The sequence below is a fragment of the Gouania willdenowi genome, chromosome 5, assembly GCF_900634775.1.
Source record: "Gouania willdenowi chromosome 5, fGouWil2.1, whole genome shotgun sequence".
Lineage (NCBI taxonomy): Eukaryota > Metazoa > Chordata > Actinopteri > Blenniiformes > Gobiesocidae > Gouania > Gouania willdenowi.
The window spans coordinates 27998243-28013232 of NC_041048.1; the positions used below are offsets into that span (position 1 = coordinate 27998243).

The 14990-nt window shown below is 39.2% G+C and overlaps 1 protein-coding gene across 4 annotated transcripts in view; it reads left to right on the forward strand.

Moving 5' to 3' along the window:
• The window catches only part of kif21b (kinesin family member 21B), a 93127-nt gene that overhangs the window by 18432 nt on the left and 59705 nt on the right, over positions 1-14990 (forward strand). For all 4 annotated transcript variants that reach the window (XM_028446665.1, XM_028446667.1, XM_028446666.1 and 1 more), the window contains exon 2: positions 13422-13644. In XM_028446665.1, the coding sequence (XP_028302466.1) occupies positions 13422-13644 (223 nt within the window). The remainder of the gene's footprint in view (positions 1-13421; positions 13645-14990) is intronic.

Below are 14990 nucleotides of genomic sequence, written 5' to 3' on the forward strand. Positions count from 1 at the left end.
GTATTTTATTTAATTGGACCGAAGCTGTCTGACCTACCAGTAAAAAGATCAGTTGGGTCAAATTTCATAACTTGGCCACAAATTGAGATACAGTTCTCAAAGTGGTACCATTGAACAACATTTCCTTTTAATATGTGACCTTGACCTTCCCTCAAGGTCTATTTAAGGTCAAAGTCAGTCTTCTGTTTTCCTGCATTATTACTTTCAATTTAAATTATTTAATTAGTAAAAAGAACAAACTTCTCAACAAATCAAGATACAGGTTGTCATTTTCGCCAATTTTTTCAAATTGCCAAATATGTATTCGCCTTGCGAATACAGGTCTTGCCTAGTTAGTTTCTGTTTTTTATTTATCAGTTGCGTTATTCATTCACCTTTTCATTTTTTTTAAAGCACATCTCCTCTGAAGTGTTTGTTCGAGAATAGTTGTATTCTAATAGTCTTGATTACCTTGCATCACACCTGTGATGACACGTTGGACAATAAGACACAGCTGGCTTAGGAGATATGATCCCCGTTGGTTATAGAGAGGAAATGAGCTGTGTGAAAGCAGCGGGCTAGGACAAAGGACATGATGAAAGATTCAATGCCTGTCTGTCTGCTGAAGAGTTAGTAATGACAGCAGATGGATTTTAAACCTCAGCACTTTCTACTTGGCCGATCCACAAAGTTTTGAAGGTTAACGATATAGAATCGGTAATGTTTTGGAAATAATTTCTTCTGTTCGTTCTTCTAACAGTTATTTGATGATGACTTTACTGCTCCAATGTCTTTGCCTTCAAATTGGAAATTTTGGTTTTTATTAATTATGTTGTATTATGTGTATGTTGTAAAAAACAGGGTAAAAACAATCATGAAGCCTTATACTGTATTCGTGTCCTTGTTTGCTTAGTAATTCATGATTTAAGTTGTTGTTTGCCAAATATCCTCTTTCCAGATATTGGTAGTTATTATTAGTGATTCTGATCACGGTACCATAATCATTCACATTCCAGTTATGATCTTTAGAACGCTGATCAAGCATAGTCATTATGAAGCATAGACGATCTCTGTGAAACGTGTGCTGACGGACTCTATAGCCGAATTTATGCTTCTGACATGTAGTTTGGATTTTTTGGTGGCACGCGTCAGGCGTCCACACAGAGGGCTGCGCGAAGCTAAGTCAGCGTGACACAGAAACATAAGTTGCATTTGCTACTAGGGATGTAACGATTCACTCAACTCCCGATACGATTCGATTCATGATATTGGGTTCACGATACGATTCTCTCATGATTTATTTTACAAAATGGGACTGTAGACAAATGATGACTGAAAAATATTCTTTTATTTTTTTGGGGGGAAAAAAATAGAAAATACTGTACTATGTTCCTTTTATATTTAATTGTCAAAAGAATCCCTTGATAAATTATTCAAAACAATGCAATTTAACTAAAAATAAATCTTGAATGAAATAAATAAAGGAATAACACAAATGAAGAAGAATCAGCTACAGGTACAGTTTAGAACAATACGAGGAATTTGACTTGGTAGTTGCAGGAAAGAGTACACATCAACACACCGGAGCAGCCATTTGCGGAGCCTATTAATTAAAATTCTGGTTCTATAGTAAACAATGCAAAACTACATAATAGTTAAAAAAAAAAAAAAAACAGTCTGCACTGCATTTACATCAGATATTTGTTTGAACCAGCAGAGGTCGCTGGTAACCCAGTGGTCGGTTGGCATGCAGATATTATTGCAGTGAAGAAGAGATGCTATGCTATCAGACAGAGCTAATAGAAAAATGTGACTTTTACAGATATCCACGTAATATTACAGATATTCTTTCGGTGATAAAGGGGTAAGGAATCATTTATGAATATGTTTAAGAGTAGAAGGCAGCCAGACACTTTTGGATGAGAAGGATAAATATATAGCGCCCTCTGCTGGTTAAAAAAAGTATTCAAGGATTTTCAATTTTCAGAGCATCGATGTGAACCGTGATGCCTATGAATCGATTTTGAACTGCCTTGAGATTATTCGTTATAGCCCTATTTGCTACATCTCAACCTCTTAGATGCTTTAGTGCTCAGATGTATTGACATACAGTCGCTCAGTACATGTTGGCCCTTATCTGGTGCATGCTGGCTGCATTGTCATTGCAACATCCTTTTTGTTTCGGTGATAAGTGTCTCGGCCAAAAACCGAACAAATTATCGAGATAATTTTTTTTAGTCCATATCGTGTATCCCGATAATTTTTGGTATTTATCACGATAACGATAAACATCACAATAAATAAAACAATTCCCAACATAAAGTGTAAAAAAGTTCCTTACAAACACAAATACATTTGAACACATCAACACATTAAAAATCAGTGCATGCGGATCACTCTTAGTGTTAATGTACGAAAAAAAAGCACCTGAAAAGTACAAATAATTCCATCAGTGTTTTTACTGTTGCTGAATCTTGTTTCATTCATCTTATGAGTTACATAAAGTTATGATTAATAAATATTTCTCTGATTTCCTATAATTAAACCAGATCAAGCTGATGACTTAATCATTCAGTATATTTAGGTGTAATAATCTCAATAGTTAAATTAGTCTAATGGTACCATCTTTGTCTGTGAACACGTAAAATATAATTAAAAAATATTGCGTTTCACAAGTTTGGGCGGATTAATAGTGACATTAATATTATGCTAACATTTATTTCACACAACATGTGACATGTTTAGCTTTTATCTTTTCATACAAGTTCATAAACAAATCGATGGCTCTCTGTGACTTTGACAGTAAGACGAGTTCTTTTTATTTGGGGCCTTTTCCTTATATGGAGTGGTTAGCGTTAACTCTTAGCCCAGTCTCTGTGTTGGTGGGTTAGCTTAGCATAGTTAGCTTTAGTTGAGTTTCCAGTTCATAATCGTTGCTACAGGTTCATCTCTGTACCCGTGTTTGTGGAACTTTTGGGTGGATGTGACGGAGGAACTTGGATTGGTTCACTTTGTTGGATGGTTTTCTGGTCTTATCCAAGTAGCGGTCCATGATGTATCGCAGCTCAACAGCTTCAGGTAGCCGTGACGAGCACCGCCGTCTGTGGGTGTGAGAGCTTATGGGGGCGGGAGGCGTGGAGCACACTGCAGCCTCGGAGGCTTCGCTGCAGAGCTCCCGTAAACAGCATTCCACTCCAGAGAATGTGGACCTGTGGAACAAGGATTTTATCGGCATTCTTGGCTAAATTGAGGGACAAATGGCCGGTGGCCCTCGCTAATTTCCGACATGGGAATTTATCGTTTATATGGTGGGATGACATTCTCACCGGTGAGAATGTTTTTGACGATAAATCATAAACAATAAAATATCGCACATTCCTAGTCACTAGTCTATATTGAGAAAAAAGTTGTTAAGAGCGTTCACAAAAGTCACCAGTAAGGGAGGTTGAGTTCCGGTTTTGGTTTCAAAATGGAGCGAAGAGAGGATTCTGCAAACTGCAGCTTTAAGTGGTGGTTCATGGAGGGGGTCAAATGATCAATTTATCATAATTCTGGTGTACTAAAATGTGGTATGACAGTGATCGAGAGGTTGGGGGAGCAATCCCAGGGCTATACCTGTCTGTGTCCTTGGGCAAGACACTGAACCCTAAGTTACTCCCAATGGTCGATTAGCGCCTTGCATGGCAGCTCTGTCCCATTGACGTATTTGTAAATGAGCGAATAATGAGCTGATATTGTAAAGCGCTTTGAGAACAACACATTGGTAATAAAAGCGCTTTATGAATTAAGCTCATTTACGATTTTTCATTATATGGCTTTCTAACGCTAACAATATCAGAATGACCGCAGTCCTTTAAATCCTGTCTGTACCCTGTGCTTTGACATTTGCACCACACTTGATCAAACGGGGCCCTGTGTCTATACCTGAGGTCCAGAGGTGACTTCATTGACACAAGTTAGTGTAACACCCTAGGTCTAAAGCAATTGTGTAGATTTGAGGGCTACCCACCCACAAGGATGTCAAAATTTTATAATTTTATTTTATTAAAAAAAAAAATCCATCCTCTGTAAATCCATGATATTTTCAATTTTAATCAGTTGTTAAGACATTTGGGGGAAATCAAATGTAGTTTGTGAAAGGTTTTACTGTTGTACTACTTTTACTGCTGAAATCCTTTAAAGGTCCCATATCATGCATTTTTCACCCATCTCCATTTATTCAAAGAACCCCAAAAACATACAATTTAGGTTTATTTTCCCAAACTTGCCTGTTTTCCAGAGTTTTAGCCCTCTGAAAAGTGACTTTCTGACCAACTGTCTGTTTGCTGCCTGCTTATGCATATTCATGAGTGGGCATGTCTATACACTAACTTGCCTGCGAGGCTCCTGCATGACTCGCTCTGAGGCAGATTAGTGATAATCAAAACAATTTTTTCTTGCTATCTACACACTGTTGTTATTGTTTTTAGCCAAAAAACTGCACATTACAGTAAAACACATGGATATTTAAGAGGATATTGTGTGAGTCTGTCTCTGCGCTGTGTGTTCATCCAGCAGCAGCTTCAAACACTCATCGGAGTTTTAAGCTGCTAATTTCCTTTCTTCTCATTTTTATTAAATACAGGAATAATGCATTTAAGATGATAATCATTTGTTTATCACCTCAACCGTTGCGTCGCATTGGGTCACAAACACGTCGGATCAAGTCAAAGGCGATACGATGTCTGCTCCCTGGGTGCCTACACTGCAGTTTTCACCGTGGAGGTGCGGCACCGGCAGCAGGCACTTCCTGGAGTGGATGGTTCAGAACGCTAGAATCACTAACATTTGAGCCGCTCATTTTTCAGAAGGTGGCAGAGAAGCAGCTCAGAGAGCAGGATTATTGAAGATTTCTCAGAGATGCAGGAAGGAAGCCCCATAATACTTTGGAGGTGTTTTTGATAAGGAATTACCATTGTAACAAGGTTAAAAGCTCAAAGTTGATTTGATTGATCTAGGACCTTTAAAGGAGATATATCATGCCTTTTTTTTTTACATATAAATCATACAGTTGTGGTCTATATAAAGCAGAACTGCAATGCTTGGGTCTGAATTCCTCATTATTATTGCTCCACAGGCCCCTTTTCTACCCCTTTTCTGATGTGCTTCTGAGAGCAACTCGTTTTGGTGCGGCCTCTTTAAATGCAAATGAGACACTTCATACCCCGCCCCCTCTCCAGGTTGCAGAGGTGACGCTCGGTTCAACTCCACCCTGTTCGGCCATTTTTGTAGTTTGATAGAGATACGATTATGTAGCGGCGCAGAAACGTTTTATTCAGAGGTTATTTACAAAATGTCAACAACAGAAGACTTGTCCATCCAGCCTTAGATGTTCGAGCCAGAGTCGGACCCGGCGGAGCGAGGCCATATCAAGGATCTACAGTATAACGAGCACACACCGCTAACAAATGAAGACGGTGCAACTGCTATTGTTAATGCTAACAAAACAATGACAAGGACGTCTTATCACACTTTTTAGCATTATTTACAGCTTACCGAAGTTCTCTGTTCGTCGTCTCCAAAGATAGAAGGAATTGACCCCTCAGTCAGACGAAGTCTTTCGGCAAATCCTTCTTTATACTGGCGGAGGTTGCTGAAGCAGTCATCCTTGAAGTGCTTCGTGCACACAAAAATGACCTTACCCACAGATGTGGGTGCATTTCTGTGAAAAATAAAACTCAACCAGGCACTTTGAAAAGGTTCTGATGCTGGGAGACGGTGTAATGAAGCGTGTGGGTTACTACATCCAACAACCAAACATTTTGACTTATCCTCTCGTAACTTCGGCATCCTTGAGCGTGCACTACAAAATCACAGCGAGAAATAAAAATGGCGGATTGCTCGAAGTGTTGGGCCTGGAGTGAGTCGATGTCCTAATTTGGCAGTTCCGCTGCAAATACTGTGACGTAATAGTTCAAAAAATGTAATAGAGAATAGAAAAATCGAAACAGATTGAAAAATATGACCAAAACAGAATATAAAGATATCTACGGAGCACCTGAAGAGACTAATTTGATTTTTTCTGTACTTCTAAACACTCTAAATATACAGCAAAATGCATTTAAGGGCTAAAAAAGTGGATTTAGCATGATATGTCCCCTTTAAATGTTTCAAAGGTCTGAGGACTTTGTATTTTGTACCGCTGTGTTTTGCTTCCTCCCTTGAGTGACACATCAGCAGCTTTTGTCAGGGTTCGGTTTGGCTCGGGCTCAGTTTGCTTGTGTTTGTTTGCATATTGTTGCTCGTCCTAATTAGCTCTGTGGGGTTGGATAATCTTTGTAATGACTAAATTCCCTCCAAGATTTGGTGTAATGAGCTTCTAGCTGTGTTTGAGTGCTCTCCTCTTTGTTTGACAGAATGGGGTTCGCAGCTTCCTCCATCTCTGTATGATTGTGTCGAGTATGAAATGTATTTGGGTGTCTATTTGCACCTTTGGGTGTTTCGATCATTTTCTAACAGTGTTCAAAAATGATACGACAGACACATTCATTGACTGCTTGAGGGATTAACAATCTGCTTCCCCGTTTTTCTGCACTAGATGTTTGATTTTGGTTGTATGGTCTATTTTTAGCTTATAAGTGCCTATTTTATGAATTTGAAGGAGTCATCTGAGGCACAATTTGTGTGTGTGTGTGTCTTTGTGATTTGTTCTACAGATCAATATTATCCATCTGCTCTTTTGTCTGGGCAGCTGGCTCCAATGCTCACCCAGCTGAGCCATTTTACGGTTTTGCTTTATGTGTGTTTCTTTCTTTATGTGGATTAATAAACAGAAGCCGTAATGTCTCCTGCTATGTGTGGCAAGGCAGATGTATTGAAACTTTCTTTTGTTTTTATGAATACTCAGCTAGTAGTGTTATGAAAAGTGTTAACGGCACCAGTGGTTACCAATTACGGCATGTCCTAAAATCTTCCGGGATTAAATAATTAAATTCAAAGTTTTTCTGTGATGGCACTGAATAAAGAAACGGATTAACTTCTTTCTCATTTCTTTCTCACTTTTTTCTTTTTTTCTTGCTTAAAGAAAGAAGTGTTTATGAAGAGAAGAGATCTCTATTATTTGGTTTTAACAGTTTAACTCCTTAAAAAAGTCATCGGTCTTTGTCAGTGTGGGTGAACCAGTATTTCATTGAACTTTTGTGGTATATTTAATTTCTCCCTGAAGATTCACTTAAGTAATAGCTCCAAGATCTTAATACGGGTTGTAAAACTGTAATCAACCCCTGTGCTTGTTTCTGCAGAGCAGCAAAACGTGTAGTGTATGGATTTACTGTGCAGTAATGGTGGGTGTGGTACCTACTGCAGATATAGCTGTCAGGTCTTTACCAATTTTACAGCATTTGGTTTTACCTTATGTTCATCTTTTGTTTTTCTGTCTTTCTCTCACTTTAAATGGATTTGTACTGTGGTAGGGTATGTGTGTGTGTTATACCATAGGGACTCTTAGGCGCTGTCTTGGCGTGTGGGGGAGTTGATTTGCATCCCCCTAAGATTGAAGCAGCAGGGTTTAAGTGTATGGGGCAGTGGGCCCAGCGTTTCAATACTGCTGGCTCATGGTTTTCTGCAACTTAAAGTGATTACCTCCCTGTTGGGGAAAACATTACACCTCTGGAGTCCCAAGACAAAGATGCTGTCTGACTGATTTTTTTGCTTTTAACACACTGCGCCCTCCGGGAGCCACATTTCCCTCTTTTGTTGTGTTTTATCATTGCCAACCAGTGCCACAGCCAAAACATGTAGTCAAGCTTTAATAGTTCAGGGTGTTTTTTTAATTTGTCAGCTGTTTGCCCGAGAGTTTTTTTTATGCCATTCTGATGGTACACAGTAGGGCTGTTCGATTATAGAAAAAATAATAATCACGATTATTCTAGCCATAATTGAAAGCACGATTATTCAAACGACTATTTGTCAACCAAAAAGTTATTTACTTTTTGTACAAAAAAAACCTTAAATATATTCTTTAAACATAAATAAACTCTCAAACGCTAAAATCAAGTATGTTCACTTTTGCACAAAATAAAACACTTCTTGCACATGATGTCTTTGCTCTAGTTCTTCTTCATCAAACCCAAAGTGTTCCCCTATACGAGAATTTGGCTTGCCTTGCTTGTTGACCAAGTGTTTTTTGCTGTATTTCTCCTGCCATGTTTCATGACCACTAGCAACAACTTTCCTCATGTTGGCCTGCAGGCTAGCTTTGGCTTTGGCGGAGGGGAGGAGCTTGCATGTGCGTGGATTAAACTGCTTAAAGTTAGTATTAATAAAATGTGTCCAAAATAGTGGGTTTGTTTTATTTGCTAAATAAAACACGTTTTATTTGCTAAATAAAACACGTTTTATTTGCTAAATGTTTTCTCGATTATGTTATTTTTGTAATCATTGAGTGTAATAATCAAATACGTAACCAAATTTCGATTAATTGAGCAACCCTAGTATACAGTGTTGTTCCAATTATCCAAAAATGAAAGACTTGGTCCTCATTCTGTCGACGGGTTTATAGCTGCTCCTGGGCGGTGGCTGTTTTACATTTGTAATTTAATCAGAGATCAGTCAGAAGCAATTTCCAGTGATACTTAACAGGCTTCCAGTGCAACAATAAGGAATGTCTTTCTAGTAAAGATGTAAAGCTATTATGCTTTTTTGCATTGAATAAAGTGTAAGTGAAGGGTCAGGAATCCCAAATATAGCAAATACTACAGTGGACAAGGTTTGAGATTTACCCCAAGAACAGTAGATAAAACAGAAAAATAACCTGCCCTGAAAGCCCTTTGATCAGGACAAAGAAAAAAACATGTGGCTCAGGTGACAGGGAGAGCCATGGCATTTATCACACTTGTCTTCCACTTTTCAATACATTTCAGATAGTTTAGACTTGGAGAAATGCACATTGTATAACAAAATAATCTGAATAAACATTGTTGGTATGGACACAGGCTTTGGGAGACGAATAAAGGAGACAAAGCCAGGAAATAAATATATCACAGTATCCAAATTTCTATGACTGCAAACAAGTACTCCCACTCAACCGCATCAAATGCTTTTTCAGCATCCAACGGGATCACAAATTCAGTAAGTTCAGACAAAGTGTCAACTGACGTCACTTAATAAAACCATTCTGCTCCTTGGATATTATGTGAGGAAGCACATTCTCTAAACGGAATGCAGTTACTTTTGCCAACACCTTAACATCTACATTAAGCAACAATAAAGGTCTGTAAGAATCACGGGAGGTTGGATCTAAGGGTGCAACGATTAGTCGACGTTGTCGACAAAAATCGATAACAGGATTAGTTAATTAGTTAATTAACTTAATTCAAATTATCCCGATGACATCATTCCAGACCATAATGATTACACAAAAATAAATGGACACAAGGATACATCAGTTGTTTCACCATTAAGGGCCAGAATGTTTTACAGTATCAGAGGTTGTCATTAAACTCCACAATCTTTTGTAGCACAGATTAAATGTTGTTCAAACTCTCTGAGCAGGTGAAACTGATTAAAGCTGATGATGTTTTCACGGAGCGCTGCTGCATGAGAAACAGGCACATCAAAGTTAAACGGGCACTGGTGGCTCTGTATTTAGGAGTCAGTGATGATTTGCATGTTTTTTTGGCAATTGTAGACAATGTTTGTGTTTTAGGCAGTGCTTAATGCAATCAGGACAGGAAGGTGGAGAGCGGTGCACCTAATGAGTGCTCCCCGAAACATTTCCCCATAAAAAAACGTTCCTTACCTCACGTTTCCTGTTGATTCTGTCCATTTCCGCTTTAACCGTTTTCATTGGTCGATTCCGTCCGTGATTCTGTTAATGCGGATTTTATAGGGCCCTACATATTTTTGACTGACTGACCTTGTCTCCTTCCCAACAGTATCACTCTGAAAATACAAAAATAATCATTAAATAAATCATAACACATGACTGTCACTATGTAAATACAGATAACAAATACTACCTCACCTGCTCTTTACTCACCGACAACTGCTCAAACTAAGCCTCCACTCTTTCAAGCAGCTCATATCTACTCACAACTCATTTCTTTCTCATAAAGGCTTTTGAGGAGATCTGGCAGATCCAAGCTTACTGTTTTGGGCACATATGATTCTGAATGCTCCCTTACAAGAGACAGGACTACTGGTTTTACTGTTTATCTGTCTTTTGCCCAACACTGAGACAGGCTGTTTTAGAGCAGAGATTGCTCACTTGGGGTCAGTAGTGGGATGGCTGTCCATTCTCCTTTTCTTGCCGCTCACTGTACCCTGCCAACATGGCTTCGCAAACAAAACAAAATCACTGCTTAAATCTTTCCCAAAGTGTTATCATTCTCTGAGCTTTCAGCTTTTCCTTTTGCTTGCTGTCCTGCTCCTGGGTTGTCTTTGTTCCTCCATTGTCCAGCATGTTCTCCAGGGCCTCCTGGGTTTGATGGGCGGCGGCCATCAGGATTGAGGTCTGTGGCTGAGTTCTTTCTTCTTCAGTCTGGTTCTTGTCGTGGGAACGAACAAAAGTTTTTCCTTTTTCGCCACCAGTTGTCTTATCTGAGCCTGAAAATTCTTATGCTCTTCTGCAGCTTGGGCTTTTTGAACTTCAAGGTCTCTTTTTGTGTGTCCCTACTGTGTTCCTCAGGATAGAGATAATATGTTCGTGCTGGACCATTCTGCTTTCCAGTATTGCTGTCTTTTCTTGTTGGCTCTTCTGACCCGTATTGAGAAGGGTCTCCAAGAAGGTAATGGTCTCATTGCACTGAGCCACAATGCACGCCCTCCTTTCCAACTCTTCATCTCTGATGAGGATGTCGTTCTGAAATCTAGCCCTTTTTGCGGAGAATTCATATTTGTTGGTTCTGCAGCCAGGTCGTGAGCAGCTCTGTGTGTTGTGAAAGTCGCAGGTAGGCGATTTCATCTTTCTGGCTCTGGAGAATCTAATCAGTTTCCCCTAACTGATCCTTCATCCTTTTTCGCTCTTCTTCCCGGTTAATGTTTTGTTCTTGTAGATCTTTTGTAGACCGCATCTTAGTTGAGAGAATTCCTCCTTCTGTTGTTTAATGATGGAGGAGGATATATGATCCCTTCTCACCAAATCTTTGTTTTAATTCACCTTGCTTTAAATCTTGTTTTGATTGTTGGAGGTGCTGCTTGAAGTTGGTCATTTTGCCTCTCTGGAATTCTTAACCTTTATTTAACCAGGGAAAAAAAAATCCCATTGCGATTTTCAAGGGAGTCCTGGCCAAGAGGCAGCAAAATTACAACACACTGAACAGAAATACATTTACATTACATTAAAATGACAGGATAACATAAGAATCAAATAAAACAATTACAGACAACTGAGGCAGTCTCAAATTCTCTCAGTTTCGTTTTAAAGGCATTCAAGGATAACAACTCCGTCAGCTTCCAGTCTCTTTGCAGCATGTTCCAAGCACAAGGAGCTGCATGTACAAAGGCTTTTTTCCCCAGCTCTGTGCGGGCAAAAGGAATCGTGAGCAACAGCTGATCAGGAGTTCAGGAGTAGAGAGAGATTCCTGGGCAGACATTGGTGGATCGCTTTTATCTAATGTCACAGGGTGGAACTCTTCTTTTGTCATGGTTTCTCAAGTAAGAAGAACCTGATTGGCTGAAAGCTGTCATCTCCAGAAGTTTTCGGACGACTCTGCAGTGGTTGGATGTATCAGGGAGGGGGACGAGGTGGAGTACAGGGCTGCTGTGGACAGCTTTGTCACATGGAGTGAGCGGAACCATCTACAGCTCAATGTGACAAAGACTAAAGAGGCCAGTCAGCCCTGTCTCAATCCAGGGGGTCAGTGTGGACATTATGGAGGAGTACAAATACCTGGGAGTGGTGATTGACAATAAACTGGACTGGGGAAAGAACACTGACCCCCTCTACAGGAATGGCCAAAACTGCCTCTATTTTCTGAGACGACTGAGGTCCTTCAACATCCAAGGTGAAATCCCAAAAAAAAAAATTCAAGCAATTTCCCCCTGGGATTAATAAAAAAATTCTGAAAAGGAAAGAGGCGAGATAATAACGGACAAGACAAAAACTGTGTGCAAATATTGCAGGAAGACGGGGAACTACAGAAATAGCACAACCAACATGATGCAGCATTTAACCCGACACACAGTGAGAAGCTCCAGTCACCTCCCCGTGTTAAAAAAACATTAAAAAAAACAAAGCCATAGTTTGTTCAGTTAAATTATTTGTTTCTTATGGGATTTGTTTTGAAGTCCAACTGTTAAGGCATGAAATACGTTTTCAGTTGCACTTTTAAAAAGAAAAGGAACTATTATGCAGTTTTGCATTGTTTACTGTCGAGCCAGAATTTAAATGAATAGGCTTCTTCTTCATTTGTATTATTCTTTTATTTATTTAATTCAGGGTTTATTTTTAGTTAAATTGCATTGTTTTGAAAAAACGGGAAAAAAAAAAAACTCCCGGGGGCGCGCATAAACTGTTTAGCACTGGAGCGTAGCTGATTGGACTGTGACGAGAGGATGGATACCTGACCAAAGCCCGACGGGACCCGACAGCACCGGACGGGTCGGGTTTGGACAGATTTTTAGAACTGGTTGTCGGGTTCGGTCACATAGTGTCATTTACGTGCAGTGTTCTACCTTTCCTGCTGCAGTTGCTGTAACCCTGAAGAATGCAGCTTTAATTGTAACAGCGAGAGCAGGATCCGGAAGGATCTGCACAATAACATAAATTATTATCTTTGATACATGGATTATGTAATCCGATGGGTCTCTTGCGTGCACTGCGCCCGTTTGTGTTTCACTTTCGCTTGTTACCCATGCGCTGATCTAATGTTGACATTAACAATTTTGTTAATAAAATCGGTGCTTACCACTAAAACAAATGTAAATGTGTAATTTCTTTAAGGGAAAAAATGAGGTTTTCACTGTTGGGTCGAACTCGGACGAGAAAATGCGGCCCGATCCGCCTCTCCAAGCCATCGAGAACGTGCACCAATGTCATTTGATGTCACCATCAGCGTCATTTGACTTCACGGCACTATCACACAATCTGTTCAAGGAAATAAGAAGAAATGTGCGAGAGCTCATTCTCTTTGGTTTAAGTGCTTCATCAACCATTAGCATTAAAAGATCTAAAATTAAAGTATATTTTTTCACCAATCCTGCCCTGTGCTTCTTTAAACCCTTTGCTGCCATTTAGTTCAGTTCAATAAGATGAAACTTGAAAAAACCCATTTGATCTCCACGACAAAGAAGTTTCATGCAGATCAGAAATGTTTTTGCCACAGAGCTGATGTCATAATTGGATCCAAATGGATGACCATCATGCAACAAGTTGTGTGTGTAGTTTTGTTTAGAAACATCTTATTTTGCCATTATGAAATAGCTTTGGTCCATCACTTATTTACTTTGTCTTTGTTTTTCAGGATTCGTCCTCAAATGGCCAAGGAGAAGATTGAGGGCTGTCATGTGTGCACGCTGGTCACACCTGGGGAACCGCAAGTCCTCCTGGGAAAGGACAAAGCCTTCACCTACGACTTTGTGTTTGACATCGATTCTGAGCAGCAGAACATCTACCAGGCTTGTGTGTACAAGCTCATTGAAGGCTGCTTCGAGGGTTACAATGCCACTGTTTTTGCTTATGGTCAGGTACAGTAAAGGTTGATTTTCTAGAAAAATGTTTTTATCCACAGTGAAATGTAAAAAGTGTCTCCCTTTACAATAAAATCTTAAAATAGTGGAATGATGGCAATTCTATTAATGATGAGCAGTAAGGGTGTAAGGGCGATATATCAATATTTCACTGTGCGATTATCATCTCAATCCAAACGATGTTCAACTAAATTTTTTTAATCATGTGGTTTTTTATCGGAAAAAACGTTGAATTGCGTTAACATATGTGTCACGGCAAATTTGCGGTTGACCTCATTTGGAGACATGATTTATTGCTCTGGTTGAGTGATGGAGTCCAGGCGAGGCATTGATGATTTTATAAAAAAGGTTTATTATAAAACTAAGTAAAAAGAGTACAAAGTGGAACAAAAATTGGTGACCGCCCGGCCAGGCGATCCGATGACAGAGACCCGCTCCCCCTAACAGTTTCACAGCTTAAGCTTTTATACAGATATGAGAAAAGGTCCCAACCCTGAAAGAAAGAAAAGGAGGGAGTCAGATGCTCCCAACAGTGGAAATGTTGGAGGATGATGAAGATGTGTATATTATGAGGAAGATTGGGCGCCACTCTTATCTATCCTTGATAGTGTGTGCGTTTGTGTATATCTGCATGTGAGTTTCTGTGTTGCACTGAGTACAATACGATCTGTACTGTTTAATCTAACATGATTCAGCTGTTCAAAAGTGCAAAGAGTAATGGAGTCATCATGTATTAAAACATGACAAATTGTACACATGAACATACATTTGACGATATGATGATGAATATAAAAATTGCCATAACAATATGCAATGCACGTAATTCCCGGTCAGACCTTGTTAAACTACCTCACTCAATGCATTTTAGCTTGGGAGTTGTTTACATACTGGGCACTTTTAGTGATGTGGTACTTTTTTAAAAAATGTTTTATGAATTTAAGAACTTTACAGAATCAGAATCTGTTGTAGAGCTAAAAGTTTTAACTTTTTTGAAAAATGTAATTTGACAGGTTAAGAAACGCACTACTTGTTTTTGATGTTGGTGCTTGAATTACAGGCAGTTTCCTTTTACTTGTTCTTGCAAGTTTAAAAATAAATTGTATTTCATACAATTTTGTACTTGTAAAGGTGAAATCTGTAATTACTGATTTTGCGTTATATCGCGGTATATATTGTATTGTTTCGTATCGGGATATATTGCTTTGTGACATGCAAACCGTGAATGGTATCGTCACATTAATGGCAATGACCTCTCTAATGAGCAGGCATATCAAGAAATCAAACTATCAACCCTATTGTTAGGATGACAACCTCAGTACTCATGTTCACCCTACTAGTACGAA